We start from the raw sequence: 21,615 nt of genomic DNA, 5'->3' as shown, positions 1-21,615 counted from the left end.
CAATTTGCGGATCATTTCAGAGCACTTTTCTAGGACACCCACATCAACCAACCCCACTGCCCCGTGGCTGAACACTTCAACTCCCCCTCCCATTCTGCCAAGCACATGCAGGTCCCAGGTCTCCTCCTTCGCCAAACCCTAACCACCCAACGCCTGGAGGAAGAACACCTCATCGTCCACCTTGGGACCCTGCAGCCCATACGGAATTAATGTAGATTTCATCAGTTTCCTCATTTCCCCTTCCTCAATCTTATCACAGTCCCAAGCCTCCAACTTGGCACATCTCTCTTTATCTTCCCATCTATCCACTCCACCCTCCTCTTCGACTTATTACTGCCCCCTCCACCTTCATCTACCTATTGCATTCCCAGCTACCTTCTCCACAGCCCCACCCCCTTCTCATTTATCTCTCATCCCCCTGGCCCACAAGCCCCATTCCTGATAAGGGCTTATGCCTGAATCGTCAATTCTTTGGATTTTCCTGCTCCTCAGATGCTGCCTGACCTGCTGTGCTTTTCCAGCACCACACTCACGGCTCTGATCTCCAGCATCTGCAGACCTCACGTTCTCCTGCACTTCCAGTGAGCTGGTTTAGTTATTAGTGGAATCAATTTTCCTTACAATCTTTGGTTTTCTCTCTGTGAATCACTGTCTATATCCAAACTCTCAGCGTTCCATTTCCTCTGTGTCCCTATTTTCTCATTCACTTGTTCCCAACTCTCTCAATCTGCTGTTTGTTGCTATCTGACTCCCCATCCCTCACACACCATTTCCCATCTCACCCATCCTCCATCCTCCCTCATCCCTATGCCAAATTCTCCTCATATCCAACCTACATTCCCTGAGCCCCCTTCTCCATTTGCTCTGTCCCAACCCTCCAATTCCCTTCCTTCCCAACGTCTGATCCCTCTCTCATCATTCTCTGTTTTTGTGTTGTTTCCTAGTTCTCAGCACAGGTAGTACAACAGCTGCTGACATGAAACTGGGAAGTGAAGTGATAAGCTACATTTATAGAATAAATATATAAATAGTTTTAGAAATCATGTAATCACATGATTGGGTTTTCCATCATCAGATCAAATGGTGGAAATTGGCAATTCAAGAAATGAGATGGAAAATTTCTGTTGTAATCCTGGTTAATGTTTTCAGAAGTCATTTTGAGCAATTACAAGTGATAAATTGTAAAATCAATAACAGATTAGTTAGAAACCCAAAAGCAAAGGGGAACTTTGAATATGGTAACTTCCCACAATGAATCATGTAACAGTGACAAAACAGTGACATTCAGTGGCTAGACTTTGTAGTTCAAGCAGTTTTCAGTGTTTGCTGGAGATTAGCCAGCACTTTACTACACTGCTGGGATTCTTATGTACCACTCACATGGGAATAGTCACTGAAAAGTGTAATTGCGGGATCCTTTTAACATGACCATGTTTTTATGAAAATAATAATATATAATATTCTCAATATAAGATGTGTTAGAATCATTGAATCCCGACAGTGTGGAAGCAGACGATTTAGTCCATCAAGTCCACATTGGTCCTCTAACGAGCATCCCACCCAGACCCACCCCACTACCCTATCCCTGTAAGTCTGCATTTCCCATGGCCAATCCACCTAACCTGCATATCTTTGGACTGTGGGAGGAAACCCACGCAGACACAGGGGGGAATGTGTAAACTCCGTACACACAGTTGTGCAAGGCTGGAATAAAACTTGGGTCCTGGTGCTATAAGATAACACTGCTAACCACTGAGCCATTGTTAGCATACCAATTTTAACACATTCAAGAAATGTGGGCACAGAAATGACTGAAGAACTGCAAACAATGGGCGGTTTTAAATGGGAGTGTGGACAATAGGGAGTGAGAAAGGGTTGGTATGAGGATGAGCATGAAAATGGTGGTGGAGTGAGGGTAGAGTGAGGACAGTGAGGGATTGGAAAGTAAGGATGGGGAAGGGTGAGGACAAGTGGGTCAGTGGATGTGAAGGAGCTCATTTGTCTGAGTTTGAACAATGCTATAATTAGGTCTGCCGAAATGTGGGCGTAAAATCAAAGAAAATTTATGGAATAGAAGGAGATCATTCTGCCCATTGTGACTGTGCCTCTCTGGTGAAATCAAAACTGAGCAGTGATAAGTAAATTATTGATGAGTGAAGGCTGTTTGGTAGTACTGCCAATATCACCTGTGAAGTTTTCCTGAAAATGTGGTCGCGATGTATAGCCCAGTCCTTTTCAGTACATGATCCTTTAAAAGTTTTTAATGTACCTGTACACGCTAGTTATCTATTGCAGGACAAGATCTGTGTGGGATCTTACAGTTCTGCTGTGCAGCCGTGCAGCATGCAGATGGGAATGAACATTATTTTGTACTTTACCAGAACTATTCACCAGCATTATACACCTTCCAGTCTAGCATTTCTGTTGGCTTATGCTGTTTTCTTCAGCAGAATGCACCTGAAGCTGACTCAACAGAATCGATTGTGGAATTTTAAGCACAATTGGGTTTAGGCTCAAAATGGGTCTCTTCAATCATTTGAACTATACTTTTTAAAACAAAATGTACTAAGTTATCATTCTGGCCAAAAGAAAAGGCTAAACTTCCAGTTTGAATTATTCAACATCGCAAGATTCACCTGATTGCACCCGCTTATGGGTTGTAAGATTAAAAGGATTTGTTTAGATACAATGATGCTAATAAGGAGGTTTTAAAAATCTTTGATATTTATTTTATTAAGAAACTGAAAACTGTAAACCAATATCAAGACCAAATGCTTTGGTATAGTTTTTTTGAAGTCATTTGAAAGTGGGCTGATTTCAAGTGATGGATTGATACTATGATTTAAGTGTTTTGTTTTGATAAACTCATTGCTTTAATCAAACTGTGCTAACTCACCAATCTTTAATCACTTTTATAGCAACATGCTTCCTGGCAAATTTTACATTAATTGACATACAAGTGGGTTTGAGCTGAAGCTGGCAGGAAATGGGGGTGGCACCATGGCTTAGTGGTTAGCACTACTGCCTCACAGCGCCACAGACCTGGGTTTGATTCCAGCCTCAGACAACTGTCTGTATGGAGCTTTGCATTCTCCCTGTGACAGAGTGGGTTTTCTCCCACAATCCAAAGATGTACAGGTTATATGGATCGGCCATTCTAAATTGCCCATAGTGTTCAGGGGTGTGTAGGTTAGGTGCATTAGTCAAGGGTAAATCTGGAGTAATAGGGTAGGGAAATGGTTTTGGGTGGGGTACTCTTCAGAGGGTTGGTGTGGACTTGTTGGGCCGAAGGGCATGTTTCCATCCTGTCAGGGTTCTTCTAAAAAAAAGCAAACTACTTTTCAAAGCTTGTATAATTTTGGTACAGTTTGGAGTGGACCTCAGATTTTTTTCCCACATTAGAATCTCTACACTTCTGTACGTAGAATCATATTGCAGTTGGCTTGAAATTCTGGCCTCAATCCAAAGAATTTTAGAAACAAAATATAAACCATAAATATAAATGTTCAAAACACTCAGTAAATCTGGGAGCATCTCATTAAAGTCAAAGAGTTAAGATTTCAGATCAATCCTGACAAATAATAAATGCCTCGTTATAGTTGCTGCTGGATCTGCTGAGCAATTCCACAAAATCCATTTTTAATTGCAGATTTACAGCACCTGCCAGATTTTGCTTTTGGTGTTTACTTTATAAGTAATGTAACAATGACAGACATTAAAAACAATCAATGTTAATTGTTTCACAATGTACTTTCAATGGTTTTCATGCTGAACAAAACAGTTTGTTCTGGAATTTTTTTTAAAATTGAGATTTTCAGTTTACAAGCAATATCATTTCATGAGTTACTTATCACTAGAGAGCACTGACAATCAGTATGGATTTAAACAAGTTTATTGATTTATATTTCCCTTTACTTAGAGATCTTTATCAGAGCTCAATGTTCATCAGAACATAAACTTTTGGCTTTTTCTCATGCATCCAAAATTAATTGACTGACAGTTTTAGGTGAAGAAATAATGTAATTTTTCTTGGATTATGCACTGAGCCTTTCAGTTGTAATACTTTCTAGGAGAATTTCACCAACCCCACCTGGCATTTCTGCGCCAATCAGAACATGTCAGTGATTTATTGGCTAGCTGTGATTTTGACCTCAGTATGAACCGAACCAATTGTATCTGGTTCTCGCAGTTCCAAAAAATTGCTGTGTTTGCCACATATATAATTACCACAAATGAAATGCTCTTACTGAAGAACCAGAATCATAGTGGACAGTTCTTGCTTTGCTTCAGGAAAGTAACATTACTTTGGCATTAAAATTTAAAACTTTCTCTCTTTCTAGGCACAAGAAAGGAAATTTACAGACATGAGACTGAGGACAGTTTTGCTGCTCACTGCACTGATCTACATTGATGCTGCAGGTAGTTTCAATCATAATCATATTTCATGCCATTTATTGCTGTGAAGTGAAGACCTGGTATAAGTTGAAAAATATCAATGAAATAAAAAGTTTAACTTTTTTTGTATTTAAATCCATACAAGCTCAAAGTATTCTTTATTGATTTGACCAAAATTATCCTGATTTTATAAACTTTAGCTTGCAGTTCTATTTCATAACAAGTCAGCTTCCTTTAAAACTGTCAGACACCATGTAGTAGTTTACTTGGACTATAGAATATTCTCATATGTCTTTTTAAAAAAATTGCTTTTATATAATGCCATTCACAAACACAGAATGTTCTAAATGCATGCAAAAAGCAATGAATTCTAGTCTTAAACTCTAGTCACTGCTGTAAAATAAGAAAATGAAACTATCTGTGTAGTGACAGGTCTCATAAACAACATTATGATAATTACCAAATAAACCTGTTTTAATAATGCTAAGTGAGAAATATTGGCCAGGATACCAGAGACAATTCCAGTACTCTTCTTCTTAGTGTTAACAGATATTTTAACTTCATCTGAGGTGACAGTCAGGATTTCAGCTTAATTCTCATTTGAAAGACAGCACTTCAGCACTTCCCTCAGTACCGCATTGAAGTGTCCACTTAAAATCTATGGTCAAGTCTCTGAAGTGTGTTCAAGTCCACAACCTTCAGGTTCAGAGATCTTGGGATCTGAGATTGTTTAGGGAGATTATTCCAAGGAAATTTTGAAGGATATTATAATGTAATAAAGAATAACGACCAAACTGAATAATGCATAGAACCCTACCTAAAAAGTGCTGCTCTCTGAGGCTGATCTGTGGGGCTAGTTATTTTCAGATGCACCAAAGTTCAGTGGAAATCTGTGAGGAGATGGCTGTCAATGGAGCTTGGCCGGCTGCAGGGCATCAGCTGTGCTGAAGATCATGCATCAATATAAATAGGACTCACTGACTACAGAACTACAAGTTCACACAACTTGTTTGCAAATAATAGTGTTACAGTCTATTGCAAGTTCAGGCTGACAATGTAGACAAATGGTAAAAATAGAATGAGGTACAAAGTTGCTAGTAGCTTAACTGCCTATTTGAATGAAAGGAGTAAAATAAGTTTAAAAGCAGATATTAAAATATCAACATCTTATTTGTGTGCACTTCCATTTTCAACTCCTCATTCTGAATGTGTCATTACCAAAGTCAGTAACTGTTCCACCAAGATGTTCTATTGCCTGCTGTACTATCTTTTATTACAAAAAATCACTTTCTTCTTTGATATCGGTTATACCTTTACCAGAAAACACATTTTTTTCTCTCGTCATCTCAGATCATATAATTTTTTGACACCTATTTTCCACCTCACTTTTTAATTAAAACAATCATGAAAGAAAACATTGACTACTTTTCCATTACACCCTAAAAGTTATCAATTCTGAATAAGTGAAGTACTGGAGAATGCCAGAAATCATAAGGAAAGGCAAGCGTTGTGTATTGTTTCCAGGCTAATTAATTACTCTGGATTTGCTCAAATTAAATGTGAAGAGATATATAAAACTGCGTTAGACTACAGTAGAGTATTGCATTCAGTTGAGCACTACGCCTCAAGAATAGCATTTTGCAGGTGGAGAGAGTGCAGAGCAAATTCACCAGAATATTGTAGGCGTTAAAAGTGTTAATTTATGAAGATAGCCAATATAAAATAAACTTGTCTTTCCTTAAGTATAGGTGACTAGTAGATGATCTAATTGAGTTGCTTAAAATGATTAAAGGAATTGATATAGCTGACAGAGTCAAACAGCTCTCTTTGAGATTAGATTAGATTAGATTACTTACAGTGTGGAAACAGGCCCTTCGGCCCAACAAGTCCACACCGCCCCGCCGAAGCGCAACCCACCCATACCCCTACATCTACCCCTAACCTAACACTACGGGCATTTTAGCATGGCCAATTCACCTGACCTGCACATCTTTTGTCCAGAACAAGAGAAAAGCACTAAAGTTTGAGGACAATTATTCAAGGCTGATATCAGGAAATACTTCTTCACACAGAAGTTGTGAACATTTAGAACGCTCGCCCAAATGCATTGAGACCAGAGACTGTAATTTCTTTACCAAGGTATGGGAGGCATTAGGTAGATTCATTTCCAGGTCACAATCTTGCGTTTGTCACCAGCCTGTTGAAAAAAGGAATTTCTGGAGATAGGTGTGCTCCTCAGATTGTGGCTGGGGAGAGCAGGAGTAGGAATAGAGGTCAGATTCCAGGGAAATGGACTTGTTTTCAGCTGATTTAGAAGCCATTGCTGTGGCAGCCATTTACAAATCAATGTTTTTTGACAAAAGTTGTGCACTGTGCAGATGGTAGCAGTTGAACTGGGACAGGTTAGCTAGTGATCTACTGACAAAATGGGTTAACACCCCACTGCCATGTTCAGCTTCTTTGGTGTCACCACAAAATGTTTCCTCTCACCTTAGCTTACAGCTGATTCTGCCCTCGCCAACATTGAGTTGGCCTAATGCCCAGAAGCTGGCAGATCTTGTTGCCTTAGTGATGATCAGCAGCTTCCCAGGACTAGGCTGGTTATGAGTTAGCAAGGATTGAAGTTACCTCATCAATAGGAGAAGGTGGATTTCAAGGCCTGCTCCCTTCCCCACTTGGATAACAATGGCAATAAAGAAGACAGGATCTCAAACAAGCCACTCGATGTTCATTTTATTTGCTGCCTGAAATTAGAGTCATAGAGATGTACAGCATGGAAACAGACCCTTCGGTCCAACCCGTCCACGCCAACCAGATATCCCAACCCAATCTAGTCCCACCTGCCAGCACCCGGCCCATATCCCTCCAAACCCTTCCTATTCATTTACCCATCCAAATGCTGCAATTGTACCAGCCTCCACCACATCCTCTGGCAGCTCATTCCATACACGTACCACCCTCTGCGTGAAAAAGTTGCCCCTTAGGTCTTTTTTTATACCTTTCCCCTCTCACCCTAAACCTATGCAATTGATAAACTTTATTATGAAAGATTACTAAGGAATAGGGACCTGGAGCTGAAGTGTGTAAATTAAACTAAGGTGCGGAAATAAAAGTATATCATTTAAGAATATGGGTATACAATTGACTAAAGGATATTTGTATTAAGATTATTTCCTTGGATTCTCAGATACAGGGAGTGCAATTTTTAAATTTGTGAAGAATGCAAAACTTGGCAACGTAGCAAGTAGTGAAGAAATTGTTTGTAGACTTCACAAAATATGGCTTGATAAAATGCACAGACATATGACAAATAATATTTTAACATGGATTACTGCAAGATTTGGGAGGAGCAAAATAGAAAGGATATGTACACTACAATCGTGCTATTTTTAGGAGAGTTGGTTATTCTAAATAATGGCATAGTTCTTCAGTCACTTTCCACAAGAGATCACATGGTTTTGTGTGGAGTGAAGGGAGTATATATCATGATTTACAAAGTATCACAATCCTTGGGTCAGGCTAGGTGAACCAGGGGGGATTTACCTGTCAATAATTATATTATATTCATTTTGTAAGCGAAGCATGTTTACAAATTTTTTAAGAAGGGAAGGTAAGTTGATACAATGGTAAATCAAATGTATGGGAAACTTGGCTTGATGGAAGGGGCATCTAATAGAAAAATTAAGAATTCATGCTAAATCTTTCCAAATCTTTGTTAGGCCAAAGCTGGAGCATCTTGAGAAATACTAGCTTCCACAATTCAGGTAGTTACACTAGGCTCTGAGAAGGGATAGAAGGAGTTTAGAAGGAATGAATGACATCTGGAGAGGGTGGAAAAACTGGGATTATTCCCTATAGCAGAGAGAAGGGACAGTGAGTGAGATATATTATATACCATGGCTAAAATGCTGTTTAGACAGAGCCCAGTAATATACTTTGCTAGTCAGAGTTTCATTAATTTTCCATTCTTATCAATATTTTCTAATCAACCTACTGTGAGATAATAAGTGGGGCTTGAACCCAGGTCTTTTGGGTGAGATATAGGGACACTACCACTGTGTCACTAGACCCCTCCAGTTATAAAGATATATTTAAATCAATATGTTCAGACACATGTCTGGGGCAGGTACAACTTGAACCCTAGCCTATTGCTTCAGAGGCAGGGACTCTACCACTGTATTGAGCCCCTTACCAATATTAATGTGCTGAGTTCTAACCTATGTATCCATTAAGTAATATAATCGTTGTCTGTTCTCTGGTTCCATTAGGCTTTAGATCTTTGCCCGATCCTACTGTTGAACTTCCCAATGATTTTCACATTACAATTTCCTGAAGCATTTCTTATTTGCTAGACAAGGTCTCTATTAATCAATTCACCTTGTGTTGTTGTCCATTTGTAGCTTCCTATTGTTACTTTCTCCACATATTTTGCAGCTTCCAATTTTGCTGTTGCATATTTTTTAAGGTTATGTATTTGTTTCACAATCAGCAGGAAGCAAATAGCATTGGGGATGCCATCAAGTGGCTTTAGTTGCTTAACCTGTATGAAGGGCCATTTTGATTGTTTTGACATTACAGTGACTGGAGAAACTTGCTCTATAAAGAAATGAAAATCAGGTTGTCAGGGCTGTCAGAGCTCTACAACTATACCTAGTAAGAATACTAGAAATTGAGAACATGTTGACAAGAGGTCTATAATAATTATTAACTATTAATTATTAACTAATAAATCTGTGAACCAACAATGAGATTTGTTGAAGAAGATATTTATTAATTTAAAGGAAACTGCATATTAGTGATATAACCATTGTCTAAGAATGTTTAGTATCAGTATTAAATAAAAAGAGAAATCTTATATAAGGATAAAGAATATTCACAAGAATATTAATAGGGATGCTTATAGAAAGCAATAGAATGCAATGAGGCCAAAACAAAGAATGAATAAAAGTTCAGGTAATATTAAAAATAATAGCAATGAGATTCTATATTTTAGATGTTTATCAATAGAAAGAATGGAGAAAGAGAGAACATTATAAACATATCTGATGCAACAGCTTCAATGTGGTTTTATAGTCAAAATGCCCTTTCCCTTGAAAAAGTGCTGATTACCATTAAGTAATGTCAGAGAACCTTCATATCTGGCACAAAAGTAGAAGATGCTGGAAAAGCTCAGCGGGTGTGACAGTCTTGTGAGGAAAAATCAGTTAACGTTTTGGGTCCAGTGACCCTTAGAACACGTTGATACCTTGACTTCATAAGCATGCTGCATGTAGCCAATGAACAGAAAAGGTTATACTTTCCCCATGATGCCAGCATTGTTTAATGATAATGGTTAAGGTACAGAAATTTTAAATATTGACTGGGTGGCACTAACTGGTACACTTTTTGTGTGTCTATTTTTGGGCATGGTTGAATTTCTAGGAGTATGTTATGTGTCACTTCACCAGTGACAATATGATATATTCAGACATCAACATTTTTATCTCATTGAAATGGCTTGGACTTTCATCATTCCCTTTGATTGACCCTTTATCTCTAGCCTGTTAAACTTCTCAGTGATTTTCACATTGCAATTTCCTGAAGCATTTCTTATTTGCTAGACAAGGTCTCTATTGAACAGTTCACCTTGTGTTGTCCATTTGTAGCTTCCTATTGTACTTTCGCCACATATTTTGCAGCTTCTGATTTTGCTGTTCTATATTTTTTAAAGTTGTGTATCTGTTTTACTACAGATTGCACTACATGGTAAGATGTAAATTACCTTGTTAAAGGGTCTGTTACCAGCTGGTCAGCAACGGTTTATAATAATTCTGTAATAACTTAAATATTGAGTTTATCTCTTAAATTACGCAAGTTACATCATTTCTGAGGCAGTTTGTCTCAAAATATTTTCTTAAAAAAGACATATTTATACAGCACCGTTCACGAACATGGGGAACTTCACAGGCAATTAAGCATTTTAAAAATAATCACTGATGTAATGAAGGAAATGTGACAATGATCAAATAAGCTGCTCTTGAAAAATAAATACTGACAAAAACAGGCAGCTGGTAACTCCCTTGCATTTTTCCAAAATAGTGCCTTAGGATATTTGCATCCAAACAAAAAGATGGATAGGCCTCAGTTTTATATCTCATCTGAAAGACAAATGGAGCAGTTACAGTAGCATTGTAATCAGCTGGGATTTAACTGAACTTTAAAGGATCATTGACTTTAATTAGAAATACATGAAAGCCTTTTGATGCTCCTAGTAATTTTTGCCGACTTGTTTATTTTATTAATTTTACAGAAACTGCCAGTATTCGGAATTCAGCAACTCGACTGAATGAGAAAAAAGGGCAAACACTTCGTCACCATTTCTCTGACAACAATTATCAAATGAAATTTTATCCACGTCCTATTTCTTTTCCTGAGAAAAATGCAGAGCTACGTTATGATCATCCTTTGCCTGAGAACAACCCAGAGATACCTTTATCTCATCCCATTGCTTTGCCTGACTATAACAATGCAAAGGTACCTTATCCCTATTCTAGTCCGTTGCCTGAGGGCAACACCGTAGTAAATTATCCTTACCCTATCCCGTTCATCAAGAGTAATTTAGAATCATCTTACTACCGTACTCATCCTTTTCGTTCTCCGAACAAACCAACTTTAGCTCAAGATTTTCCTCGTACTTACCTTGTAGCCTCTGCACATAAATTTCCTGTGAAAGACAATGTAATAATGCCTGACAACCGTCCTTATCTCCATCCTTATCCTCATTCTTATCCTTTTGTGAACAAGAACAAATTAGCACCTTTTACCTATCCTGAAGTACAAACTTATCCATCTTCAGAACATGAGTCAGGGGTAGAACCTTCTCATTCTCCAGACAATGCGACAGAAATGGAAACTCAACCTTCTTTAGAAGATGAGCTAGAACAGGATGCTGATTCTTCTGCAGAGGATGACATAGAAAAGGACATTACAATTTCTTCAGAGATTGAGGTGCAAAAGCAACCATCACCTGCTACAATAAGTTCACATATCAATCAAGCACCTTGTTTACCTGGGTGGATTTTTAACAGTGAATTATCTACCTGTTACAGCATCTTTCAAGGTAAAATGACCTGGATACAAGCTGAGGTAAGACTCTAGATGTGCTTGTTTTCTCAGTTGTTAGAACAGCTCGTCAGTTCTATTAAAGGATAAAACACCAATAACTCCTAACTGGTTTACATTTGGATGATTCAGGTTAACAAAACTTATTCAGTCATAGAGATGATGTTTTATATATGCATTATATTGGACTTATGCAGACTTAGACTGGTGTTTGAAACCTTACAAAAAAATAGTTGACGCTAGTGATATAGGATTGCAGATTTTACTGTTGGAGCTTGATGATCTGACAAAATGGCATAAACAATATGTAGGCAAATGTACTATTAAGTATGGAATGAAGTAACGTAAAATTCCAGGTTCAAGTTCTTTTTTGGGTTAATGATTGTCGGACTTTACCTTTTGTTGGAGAGGAGACTTAATAATCTATTACTGAAGAATGATCAATTCAATAAAAAAATTGGAAGTACAGCTGATACAATAAGAATCATACTTCTGCACAAGTTAAAACTTTCAGAACAGGAGGAAGGAAGACAAAGCAAGTGCTGACAAGGCACAATTGACAAAATCAGAGGTTGGATAAAATGTTTCCATTTTTATAAGTTCACTCATTTGGTTGGAACCTGTTTGAATGTGTGAAACGTACAAATTGACTGGATTCTCATAGGGATTGCTTGTGCAGTGGTTCTTGAAGGGAAATATGAGGTTAGTGGATAATCATTGGAGCAATTCTACAATCCTTGGTGCTTGATAGCAATTCTGCTGGGAAATCTCTTTTTATATAAGATTTTAATGAGAATAACTGACCGGAGAGCTGTAATCACATTAAAGCATGATGGAACTGTACATAACTGGATGGAAAAGAAAATTTACAAACTATTTTATTTTGATTTCAAGATGTCTTGCCAAATGTACGCACGAGGTGCTCATCTTGCCTCCATACATGGGGAAGAACAAAATCAGTTCATTCAAGGGTTGATTAAGCAGAAAAATCCAGTAAAATCCAACACGTGGATTGGACTGAGTGATTGTCACAAGGTAAAGTAAAGCTGTTGAGAGATTGTAACCTGGACATTTACTGCTAGAACAATTCATGTATTTACCAAACATGTCAATGTTTTTTTTTTCCTGAGGATGTAACTGTTTTCTACAGCTGTGATAAAATCTCAATTTCAACGAATATCTGTTGACTATAATGACACAGCAGAATTACTAGTCTGGGTTTTTATTATTATTTAGACTATCCCTCACTTCAAGTCCTCCTCACTTAATCCACCCTGTATTAATGAATTTGTTGAAGCTTCCACCTATTGATTCCATTCTTGTATATCTGAATAATGTTATAGAATACTCAGCACCCGAACGAATTACTTCTGGAGTCCTCCAGAGATCATTCTTGCCTCACCCTTCCTTCCTCATTTACATTCTAGTTATTTAAATAAAAGTTGAGAAAAATTCAGTTTTATTTCTCTATTATCTCTCTGACTGCTCCACTAACTTGGTACTAGACTCTTGCTTGAGACCCAGTCCTGGGTGATTCATTTATTCTATGAGCAAAATATTGAAAAGCCTAAAGCTATTCCCAGCACAAATTCTGTAACATTGCAGTTGATTCTATCTCTCTCCCTAGCCTCTTCTTAATTTCAGCAAGGTCAAACTGAATTTCTGGATCAATTTTATTTCTTTATCACAAAGATTCCAATTCTATTACTGTTTGCATCCCTATCAATACCTTCACTTTTAAGCTTTATTATCCTCTGATCTGGCACCTAGTGTCGCCCTCCACTTTCTTTGCTCCACTATCAACAACAGTACCTTCAGAAGCCAAAAGTCTGCATTCTGGGATTCCTTTTTCAAACTTCTCTTCTTTTCATCTTTTAGGATTAATTCCATGTCTTCTGTAAGAAGTTTAGTCATAAACCTTCAGACTCACTATTTCTTTGGCTTACTGTCCTTTCTTGATCAAACACTTCGAGGAACATTTCTCTATGCTAAAGACACAACATAGCTGCATGTTTTTGCTCTATTTATAGTAGTAATTATAATGGACAGATTGCTGTATAAACTTTCAAAAGTGCAGGCTTGACAACTGTAATTTCCAACTTTATATTATGTGACTGGTATTTTGTCATTAATGACATTATTTCTCATGAAGGAGGGCATTTATCTCTGGACTGATGGGTCTTTGCTGGATTTCACAAAGTGGAATACTGACCAGCCTGATGATGAGTCAGACTCTGAAAACTGTGTGAGCGTTCATTCTGAAGGTACATTGAGATTGTAAACTATGTTATTATGCTTATTAATTTCAGAACCATGAAAAAATTGATGTAATGAACAATGGGGCAAGTTCTTACCCAAAAATAGCCATCACAGAGATTTGCATTCCAACTAACTCTGAACATTTAATCACTCTTACAATAAGATGTGACTTGAACTGAACTCTGCATTGACAGTGTTGACTTTTAGATTCTGCTGTATTGTATCTGAGAGGTTTTTCTAAGACTGTCCTGATAGCCAACAGTTAAAAATGCTTTTTTGATGGAATCTCCACAAGTTTAAATAATTGCATCTTTGGCATAGTGTCAGGAATCAGTCTCATTTGATACCATTGGTAAGATCTATGACCTAAAACTTCTTCATTTTTTTTGAATACCTCTATTGCTTGAAATGATGTAAACATTCGTTGTTAAGTCAACAATTGCTAATGAACCAAATAGTTATGCCTTGCTTTCAAGAGATGGTATTGACTTTTATTCAGTATTAAAGATGCAAAAGAATTAAAATTAACAATCTATTTTTATTGAAATGCTTCGTTTTTCAATTGAAGTATTTTTCAAACACTGCCTGGTTCTGGCAATGACTCCCACCCAGCAATCACAATTAATTTGCCTTTACATCCAGCTCCAGCGCTGATCACTTTTGAGGACTTGATGCTGTCCCAGCTCTGGCCACCGCTCATGATGGCGCTTCTGGGAACCGAGACCTGCTCGTTATTTGATTGGCCATCTGCTCTCAGATGCTGAATTTTCTCCTTAACTGTGATGGAAGGTCTGGCTCAAGCCAAATTAATGGCTTGATGTCTCTTAAATGGCTACTGGATAAGACTGGAAAACAGGGTCAAGACCATTTACAGCAGGGTGCAGCTCACTATTTGGTCACTTATTGTGTTTTTTTTCCCTAGATAGATCAATTATAAGAGCTCAGAGCATTGTGGAAGACCCCACATACCCCTCACTCAAACTCTTCTCCCTCCTGCCATCTGGCAGAAGATACCTGAGCATTCGGTCTCTCATGGCCAGACTATGCAACAGTTTCATCCCCCAAGCCACCAGGCTCCTTAACACAGTATGATTGGACTCTTTCCCATCTGAAATTCTTTGCATGACTTTGAATTAATGCTAAAAAAATGTCTATTATTTATCACTTCTTATGCACTTAATGCCGTGTACGATTGTGTGGTTTGGGCTGTCAATGTAGCACCTTTGGTCCTGGAGGAACGCTGTCTTGTTTTTACTGTACCAGTTGTAAATGGTAGAACTGACAAATAAAAAGCTACTCTCTCTCTACTCTATCTCAATAAGACAGGCAATTATTGAGTGTCTGTCATAACCAGCAAATAGATGTCTCGTTGCTTTACAGCCAAATGAAATATTTTTGAAGTGTAAGCCTTATGTGATGTAGGAGAAAGTGAGGACTGCAGATGCTGGAGATCAGAGCTGAAAAATGTATTGCTGGAAAAGCGCAGCAGGTCAGGCAGCATCCAAGGAGCAGGAGAATCGACGTTTCGGGGATAAGCCCTTCTTCAAGAAGGGCTTATGCCCGAAACATCAATTCTTCTGCTCCTTGGATGTTGTCTGACCTGCTGCGCTTTTCCAGCAATACATTTTTCAGCTTATGTGATGTAGGAAATAGCCAAAAGTTGACTTAGCTGTCAATTAAGGCTCTTGAATCTGGAAGGTGTGTCAGAAACCTCATTTCATGAAAGGTCCAAGGCTGTGATGGTGAGTAGAGGGCACTTCAAAATGGAAGCACTCTCTCTCTCTCTAGCTTCATGAAATTTGAGTTAGAGAATGACATTTTAGCTATGCCACTGCTGTATAATAGGCAAATGAGGGGAGTGCATAATAGAGTGGTATACAGATATTGCTGCAGCCAGATAGGCAAGGACAGCCTGTGGCCTTCCTGGAGCATTGACACTATCACCACCACCCTTACCCCAGACTGCCATTAGGACCCCATCTCTGGGTATCTAAATGGTGCCCAGTCTCCTTTGGAAACCATTACTTAGCCTTTATAAGCTGACTGGCCACCTGTGCTTGCCTGTCTCTGGCAAGTATGCCCCAAGGCAAGATCGAGATAGGGATTTTACACACTGGTCATTTTCTTTAAGATCCTCCTTAAAACCTACTTGTTTCGACCAGGCTTTTTCACATTCCTCCAATGCTTTCCTTGGTGTTTTGGTATTACATTATTTTATATGAAATTATTTGGGATGTTATATTATATTTATGTATATATGCAAGCTGTTGAGAAGTAACTGGCAAGAACGCATAAAGATCACAATAAAGTGCAACTCATTAGCTTTGCAGACCATGACTGGTTAATTCAGAAGAACTTTATCTCATTTGCATCCATACTTACTTCTTTTGTAAAACAATTCCTAAAATGATGAGAATCTAGTTATGAAAATGAACTAGAGAAATTGGTCCTCATCTCAAGAATCTCAAGAAAAAAATACTATATTCTGAAATTCCAATAATTTACAAAGAAATGGCAATGTTTCTTCAAAATCAGCACCAAATATTCTCTAGTTTGTCCATTCATTTTCCACAATCAATTGGAATATGGAGGGACTGCTATGATGTGTGGGAAATTTTGAATGATGAAGAATTAATTGTGTTATTGAAACATGATAGGTGAAAGTAGCTCTTAATACTGTTCATAAATGCTTTTTCACCTCCAAAAGAAAAATCAGAAAGGAATACATCCAATTTTTTTTAATCTTGAACTGTCTAATCCAGCATTCATGCATTAAATCCAAATAGAAGAAATATATCTCCATAAAGCAATCATTTATTAAGGACAATATCTGTGACAGAAAGTGTTCGTCATAACAATTACTTTTTTTTTCAGGTATTGAAGGCAAATGGCATGAGAGAGTCTGTTCAGATGAACTTCCATTTATTTGTTCCTATAAGCTCTTCTGAATTTAAAATACTCACCAAAGCTTTGAGAATCCTTTTGCTTTGCTTCATAGTCTAATATGTAGTTTAAAGTCATTCTAATGGCTTATATCAGCAGCAAATAATAAACATATCTGCAAAATAAACTATTTTGTTTTAGTTTATTTGCTGAGCCATGCCTGTAATCACTCATTCTTTAAATATTGAATTAATAACAACATGCTTGACATTTGGAATAAAAAAACCTCATAAAATTCATTTGGATAAAGTTTATTCTCGTGTATAGTTCATAATGTGAATTTAAATAAACGTGCAATATATGATTGAAATACTAATAAACTAACTTTAACATTACTTTCCCATAAACTGTAACTAACAGTTTAGTAGCCTATTCCAGAAAACAATATCCATCTTGTACCTATTGTGTTGGAAAATCTCTCTTTTTCCTTGATGGGAATATGAGATGAAAAATGAAATCAGAAACATAGATAGTCAACCGGGACATTTCAAACAAAATGCTATGAAGCTTAGGAATGAGATGTATACATCAAAAAAGTGAAAAAAAATCTTGCACAGCTTTAGAAAAGAGAAGTGAGAATTGCTGGTAGCTCTTTCAAACAGTTGGCAAAATTGACTGAATTGCACCCTTCGGTATTTTATCATTCTATGATTGAGCAGTCATGCTCAGTAAAGACTGTGCAAAGGTTAAAATACAGTGGAGTGTTTAGATTTTTTTAAGTCAGAAAAGAGGTGTGTTCAATCTTTTGTATTACAATGCTAAGAATATTTATATCAATTGAAATAAATGGATCTGATCACAACTGTTTCCCTGTATGTTCATTCAAAAAACAATAAAACAACTTAAAAATAATTGCTGACTTTATTTTAACAAATTTGCTGGTTCTGCCTTTTGAGAGATTGAAGGAGCACATGTACAGATGACAATTATATAAATATTAAGCTTATGTTATTACAAGGTCACACATTGAGCAGTAACTTAAAGGAAACCGAGACCAGGCTTTAATTGCTTAAAATGATGCAAAAATCATGCTATAGTATCAAATGGTGCCGTTCTGGTCTCCTTCCTGTCAGAAAGATATTGTGAAACTTGAAAGGGTTCAGAAAATATTTACAAGGATGTTGCCAGGGTTGGAGGATTTGAGCTATAGGGAGAGGCAAAACAGGCTGGGGCTGTTTTCCCTGAAGCATCGGAGGCTGAGGGGTGACCTTATAGAGGTTTATAAAATCATGAAGGGCATGGATAGGATAAATAGACAAGGCCTTTTCCCTGGGGTGGGGCAGTCCAGAACTAGAGAGCATAGGTTTAGGGTGAGAGGAGAAAGATATAAAAGAAACCTAAGGGGCAACCTTTTCATGCAGAGGGTGGCATGTGTATGGAATGAGCTGACAGAGGAAGTGGTGGAGGCTAGTATAATTGCAACATTTAAAAGGCATTTGGATGGGTATATGAATAGGAAGGGTTTGGAGGGATATGGACCAGGCGCTGGCAGGTGGGACTAGTTTGGGTTGGGATATTGGTCGGTATAGACAAGTTGAACTGAAGAGTCTGTTTCCGTGCTGCACATCTCTATGACTATGACTCTAAATACTCAAAAGTTTGCTTTCAGTTTATCTCTCTTTTATTTTGCTTTTATTTACTAAATTCAATTCTATTCTTGTTTGTCTCTTGTGAAATGGTGAACTTGCAAAATGATGCTGCTGATGTTCAGTCAAGTCTGCTAAGTAAACATTTTCTAATTTTGTAATCCAAAAGATTTATTTTAACAGACATAAAGTACCAAACCAGACTCCTTAAAGCACAGGAGCCGAGATGAATGTGCATTAAGATTCACACAGTTACATTGTACAGACTTCAATATGGTTAATGTCATAGGAGCAAAATAATATAGAAATGCACACTGCAGCTATACAGTATACCCCTTTTTTATAATTCCATCTCATATACCGGATGAGGGATATTTTCAATTGCCAGTTAAAAAAATGAGATGGTCAACAATTCCCACTTTTAGGACAAAAGATCATTCCAACATTTATGAATGAGTAGAAGGAGCAGGTCTCTCAAATAGGATTAGCAAAATATCCTCAACTTGCTTAATAACAGTAGAACTTTCTAACAGGAAGTAGAACATTTTTCATACTTAAATCAGAATTACAATAAAAGCCGATGAGAAGGAAACATGCATATTTAAGGACATGAGTAGTAAAAATGGTAACTCTCATTTCCCAAATTAAAAACCTGATAGGCAGTCACCAATATGTGTTCCAAATTAAAGCCTCATCTTTTACATTTGGAGTGCATTCTATCCAATTAATAAGTTAATATATCTGTAAATTAGCTAATCATACTTGATTTAAAGAAAGAATAATAATCTACATAAACCTGTTATCAAGGATAAACATGCACCATAAAATGATGCAGACAATACGACTGGATAAATTCCCTCAAATGGGCAATATGTTTATAAGATTCAATACAATCATTTACTTACTGAATCTATTAGCTTTCTGGGGACATTGGGGGAGGAAAGACAAAGTGCTACAAAGCCTTGGTCATGTTAATTTGAGCAGAGGCAAGATGTAAACAGATCTATTAAACAAAGACTATCTCTTGGCTATTTAAAAATCTGCTGTTTTCTCATTAAATCCTGTGTGAGAAAGAATTAAAGGCAGAACTGATGATAAAGAAGTTATAAGGATGATATTGGGAACTAAAAAGATCTTTAGAATACTTCTTTAAAATCTTGCCCAGAAGAGTGAATAGTATATTAGAAACACTTTCGTAAATTAACCTGTAATACACATTGGTCTGATTCAATTAAATATGGATCCAAAACTAGGTGGATTGTGGGCTTTTACAAGCTATCAAGTTGAGACTCATTACTTGTAAGCAAGCACAAACTCTCACTAAACTATTGCTCTCATTCAGACAGGTCATAAGAACCAGAGTGCAGAAGCCTGTGCTCTGTGTTTCAATGTTGGAGTGAGATGATTTCTGGAGAGACAGAACACTTTCTGGACACTGATCCTTAAAGCAATTTATAGTGATGCTAAGGTCTAACTTGAAACCAAACTGCCACCAGCACATATTAAAAAATAACATGCAACAAAATACAATTTTCTGATGTGAAATGGCTGCATGCAATACCTGTCTGGTCATGCACAGACTTACAAAATCAATTCATAATTAGTAGAAATCAGAAGCATTAAATTCCCAAGTGGTACACACTCTTTAAGGCAAAAATAATATTGTCATATCTCCCCATGAGATATCATTATTAGCCAAAGATTGTCACAAACAAATGATTTTCTACATTTTATTACTAAATTGGATCACATATTCTGGATAAATATGATATTTCTCAAATATGACAAACAAAGATGGATTATCAACACAGTCAACACAGCTGTCATAGGGTTTGAATCTTGTGACATCTTGTGATGGTGGTCGATCATAACTTGGGTGTCCTTTAGTAAACTTTCCTATCAAAACCCGTGCCAAAAACATGATTTTGAAATATGCTGTAGAATCTGAGTACAAGTCAAAGTTGGCGTTGGATGCTTTCACGGCAAAGTATGTCCCTAAAGAAAAGAAAAGCACACGTTGTTGTCAAATTCCACAGATGGGAGAAGAAGCAACTTCTTCTCATAGACTATCCATGTAAAAAAAGGGTGATAAGAAGAAAATGGGATAATCAAGCTATTTTCTATGTCAAAGAGAGTCCCAGAGTTATACAGCATGAAACATACCCTTCGGTGCAACTTGTCAATGCCGATCAGATATCTTAAACTGATCTCGTCCCATTTGCCAGCATTTGGCCTATATCTCTCTGAACTGTTCCTATTCATATACCAATCCAGATGCCTTTTAAATCTTGTAATTGTACACACTTCCACCACCTCCTCTGGTGGCTTATTCCATTTGCATCACCCTCTACATTAAAAGGTTACCCCTCAGGTCCCTTTTAAATCTTCCCCTCTCACCTTAAGGCTATGCCCTCTTTGCCCTATCCTGAGTAAAAGACCTTAGCTATTTACCCTATCCATGCCCCTCATGATTTTATAAACCTCTATAAGTTCACCTCTCTGCCTCCGATGCTCCAGGGAAAATAGCTCTGTCTATTCAGCCTCTCCCTATATCTCAAACCCTCCAATCCCAACAACATCCTTGTAAATCTTTTCTGAACCCTTTCAAGTTTAACAACATCTTTCCTACAGCAGGGAGACCAGAATTTTTAAAGTACATTATAAATTTATGGAAAGTTTTAATTTATAATATATGGAATATTGAACTTTTGAGTTCCATAAGCCAATTTAATGCCTGGGACATCCACAGATTGAAATGACTTTTTAAAAGGGTCCAAAAACATTGTCTTAAAATAGCAACCAGAATCACATGTCCCATTAGGTTGACCAAGTTGTATGAAACCAACATGGATGAGTTGCTGACTTATGATTTGCTGTGTTCTCTCGCTGCTTCTGATATGCACTTTCAAAGCAAGTTGCACCACATATTCAGCTGCACTATTTGCAACATATCTAGTTGAGCTTCTCCCAGGATTCAGCCTCGATATCAGAACTCTTAGTGAAGCCTTTAGAGTAGTCTTGTAGTGGTTTCTATGAGTGCCATGACAGCATACCTTAGATATAAGTTCAGCACACAAAATTTGCTTTGATAAATGTGAATCATACATTCTGGCCAATTGACCAGCAAACTCAATTGTGATCATCTGAATGTGGTGTAAATGCTTGGCATACCAACTCAGTTGAGTAACTCAGGGTTTGATATTTTTCATCTCATCTTCCACAGCTTTTGTAAATACCTCAATTAATGTGGTTGAGCTTCTTGGTATGACGCTGGTAAACAGTCCAATTCTGATATGCTTGGAGCAGAGTGGACAAGATTATATTATATGTA

General features: G+C 37.4%; 2 protein-coding genes across 2 annotated transcripts in view; one reads left to right on the top strand and one right to left on the bottom strand.

Annotated features, from left to right (window-relative positions):
* The first annotated feature begins 4,233 nt into the window (after positions 1 to 4,233).
* LOC140457798 (uncharacterized) lies at positions 4,234 to 17,430 on the top strand. Its single transcript, XM_072551420.1, has 5 exons — positions 4,234 to 4,419; positions 10,685 to 11,520; positions 12,391 to 12,531; positions 13,649 to 13,760; positions 16,630 to 17,430. Exons 1-5 carry the CDS (start codon positions 4,365 to 4,367, stop codon positions 16,701 to 16,703), a joined length of 1,218 nt encoding a protein of 405 aa, XP_072407521.1. The 5' UTR covers positions 4,234 to 4,364; the 3' UTR covers positions 16,704 to 17,430.
* A 1,080-nt stretch (positions 17,431 to 18,510) lies between these two features.
* Positions 18,511 to 21,615, bottom strand: part of LOC140457797 (protein mono-ADP-ribosyltransferase PARP12-like) — a 52,350-nt gene continuing 49,245 nt past the window's right edge. The window contains exon 12 of the mRNA XM_072551419.1: positions 18,511 to 20,279. Coding sequence (XP_072407520.1) covers positions 20,008 to 20,279 — 272 coding nt within the window. The 3' untranslated portion in view covers positions 18,511 to 20,007. The remainder of the gene's footprint in view (positions 20,280 to 21,615) is intronic.

This window comes from Chiloscyllium punctatum, chromosome 32 (genome assembly GCF_047496795.1).
Source record: "Chiloscyllium punctatum isolate Juve2018m chromosome 32, sChiPun1.3, whole genome shotgun sequence".
In the NCBI taxonomy this organism is placed as follows: Eukaryota; Metazoa; Chordata; class Chondrichthyes; order Orectolobiformes; family Hemiscylliidae; genus Chiloscyllium; species Chiloscyllium punctatum.
The sequence above is the reverse complement of the archived record's forward strand: the minus strand, read 5'-3'. Positions and strand labels throughout refer to the sequence as shown.

Excerpts from the sequence above, each read along its gene's own strand:
- LOC140457798 (XM_072551420.1), top strand. The coding sequence starts at position 4,365 with ATGAGACTGAGGACAGTTTTGCTGCTCACTGCACTGATCTACATTGAT. Across the intron at positions 11,521-12,390 it reads TGACCTGGATACAAGCTGAG|ATGTCTTGCCAAATGTACGC; the intron begins GTAAGACTCTAG and ends TTTGATTTCAAG. Across the intron at positions 13,761-16,629 it reads TGTGAGCGTTCATTCTGAAG|GTATTGAAGGCAAATGGCAT; the intron begins GTACATTGAGAT and ends TTTTTTTTTCAG.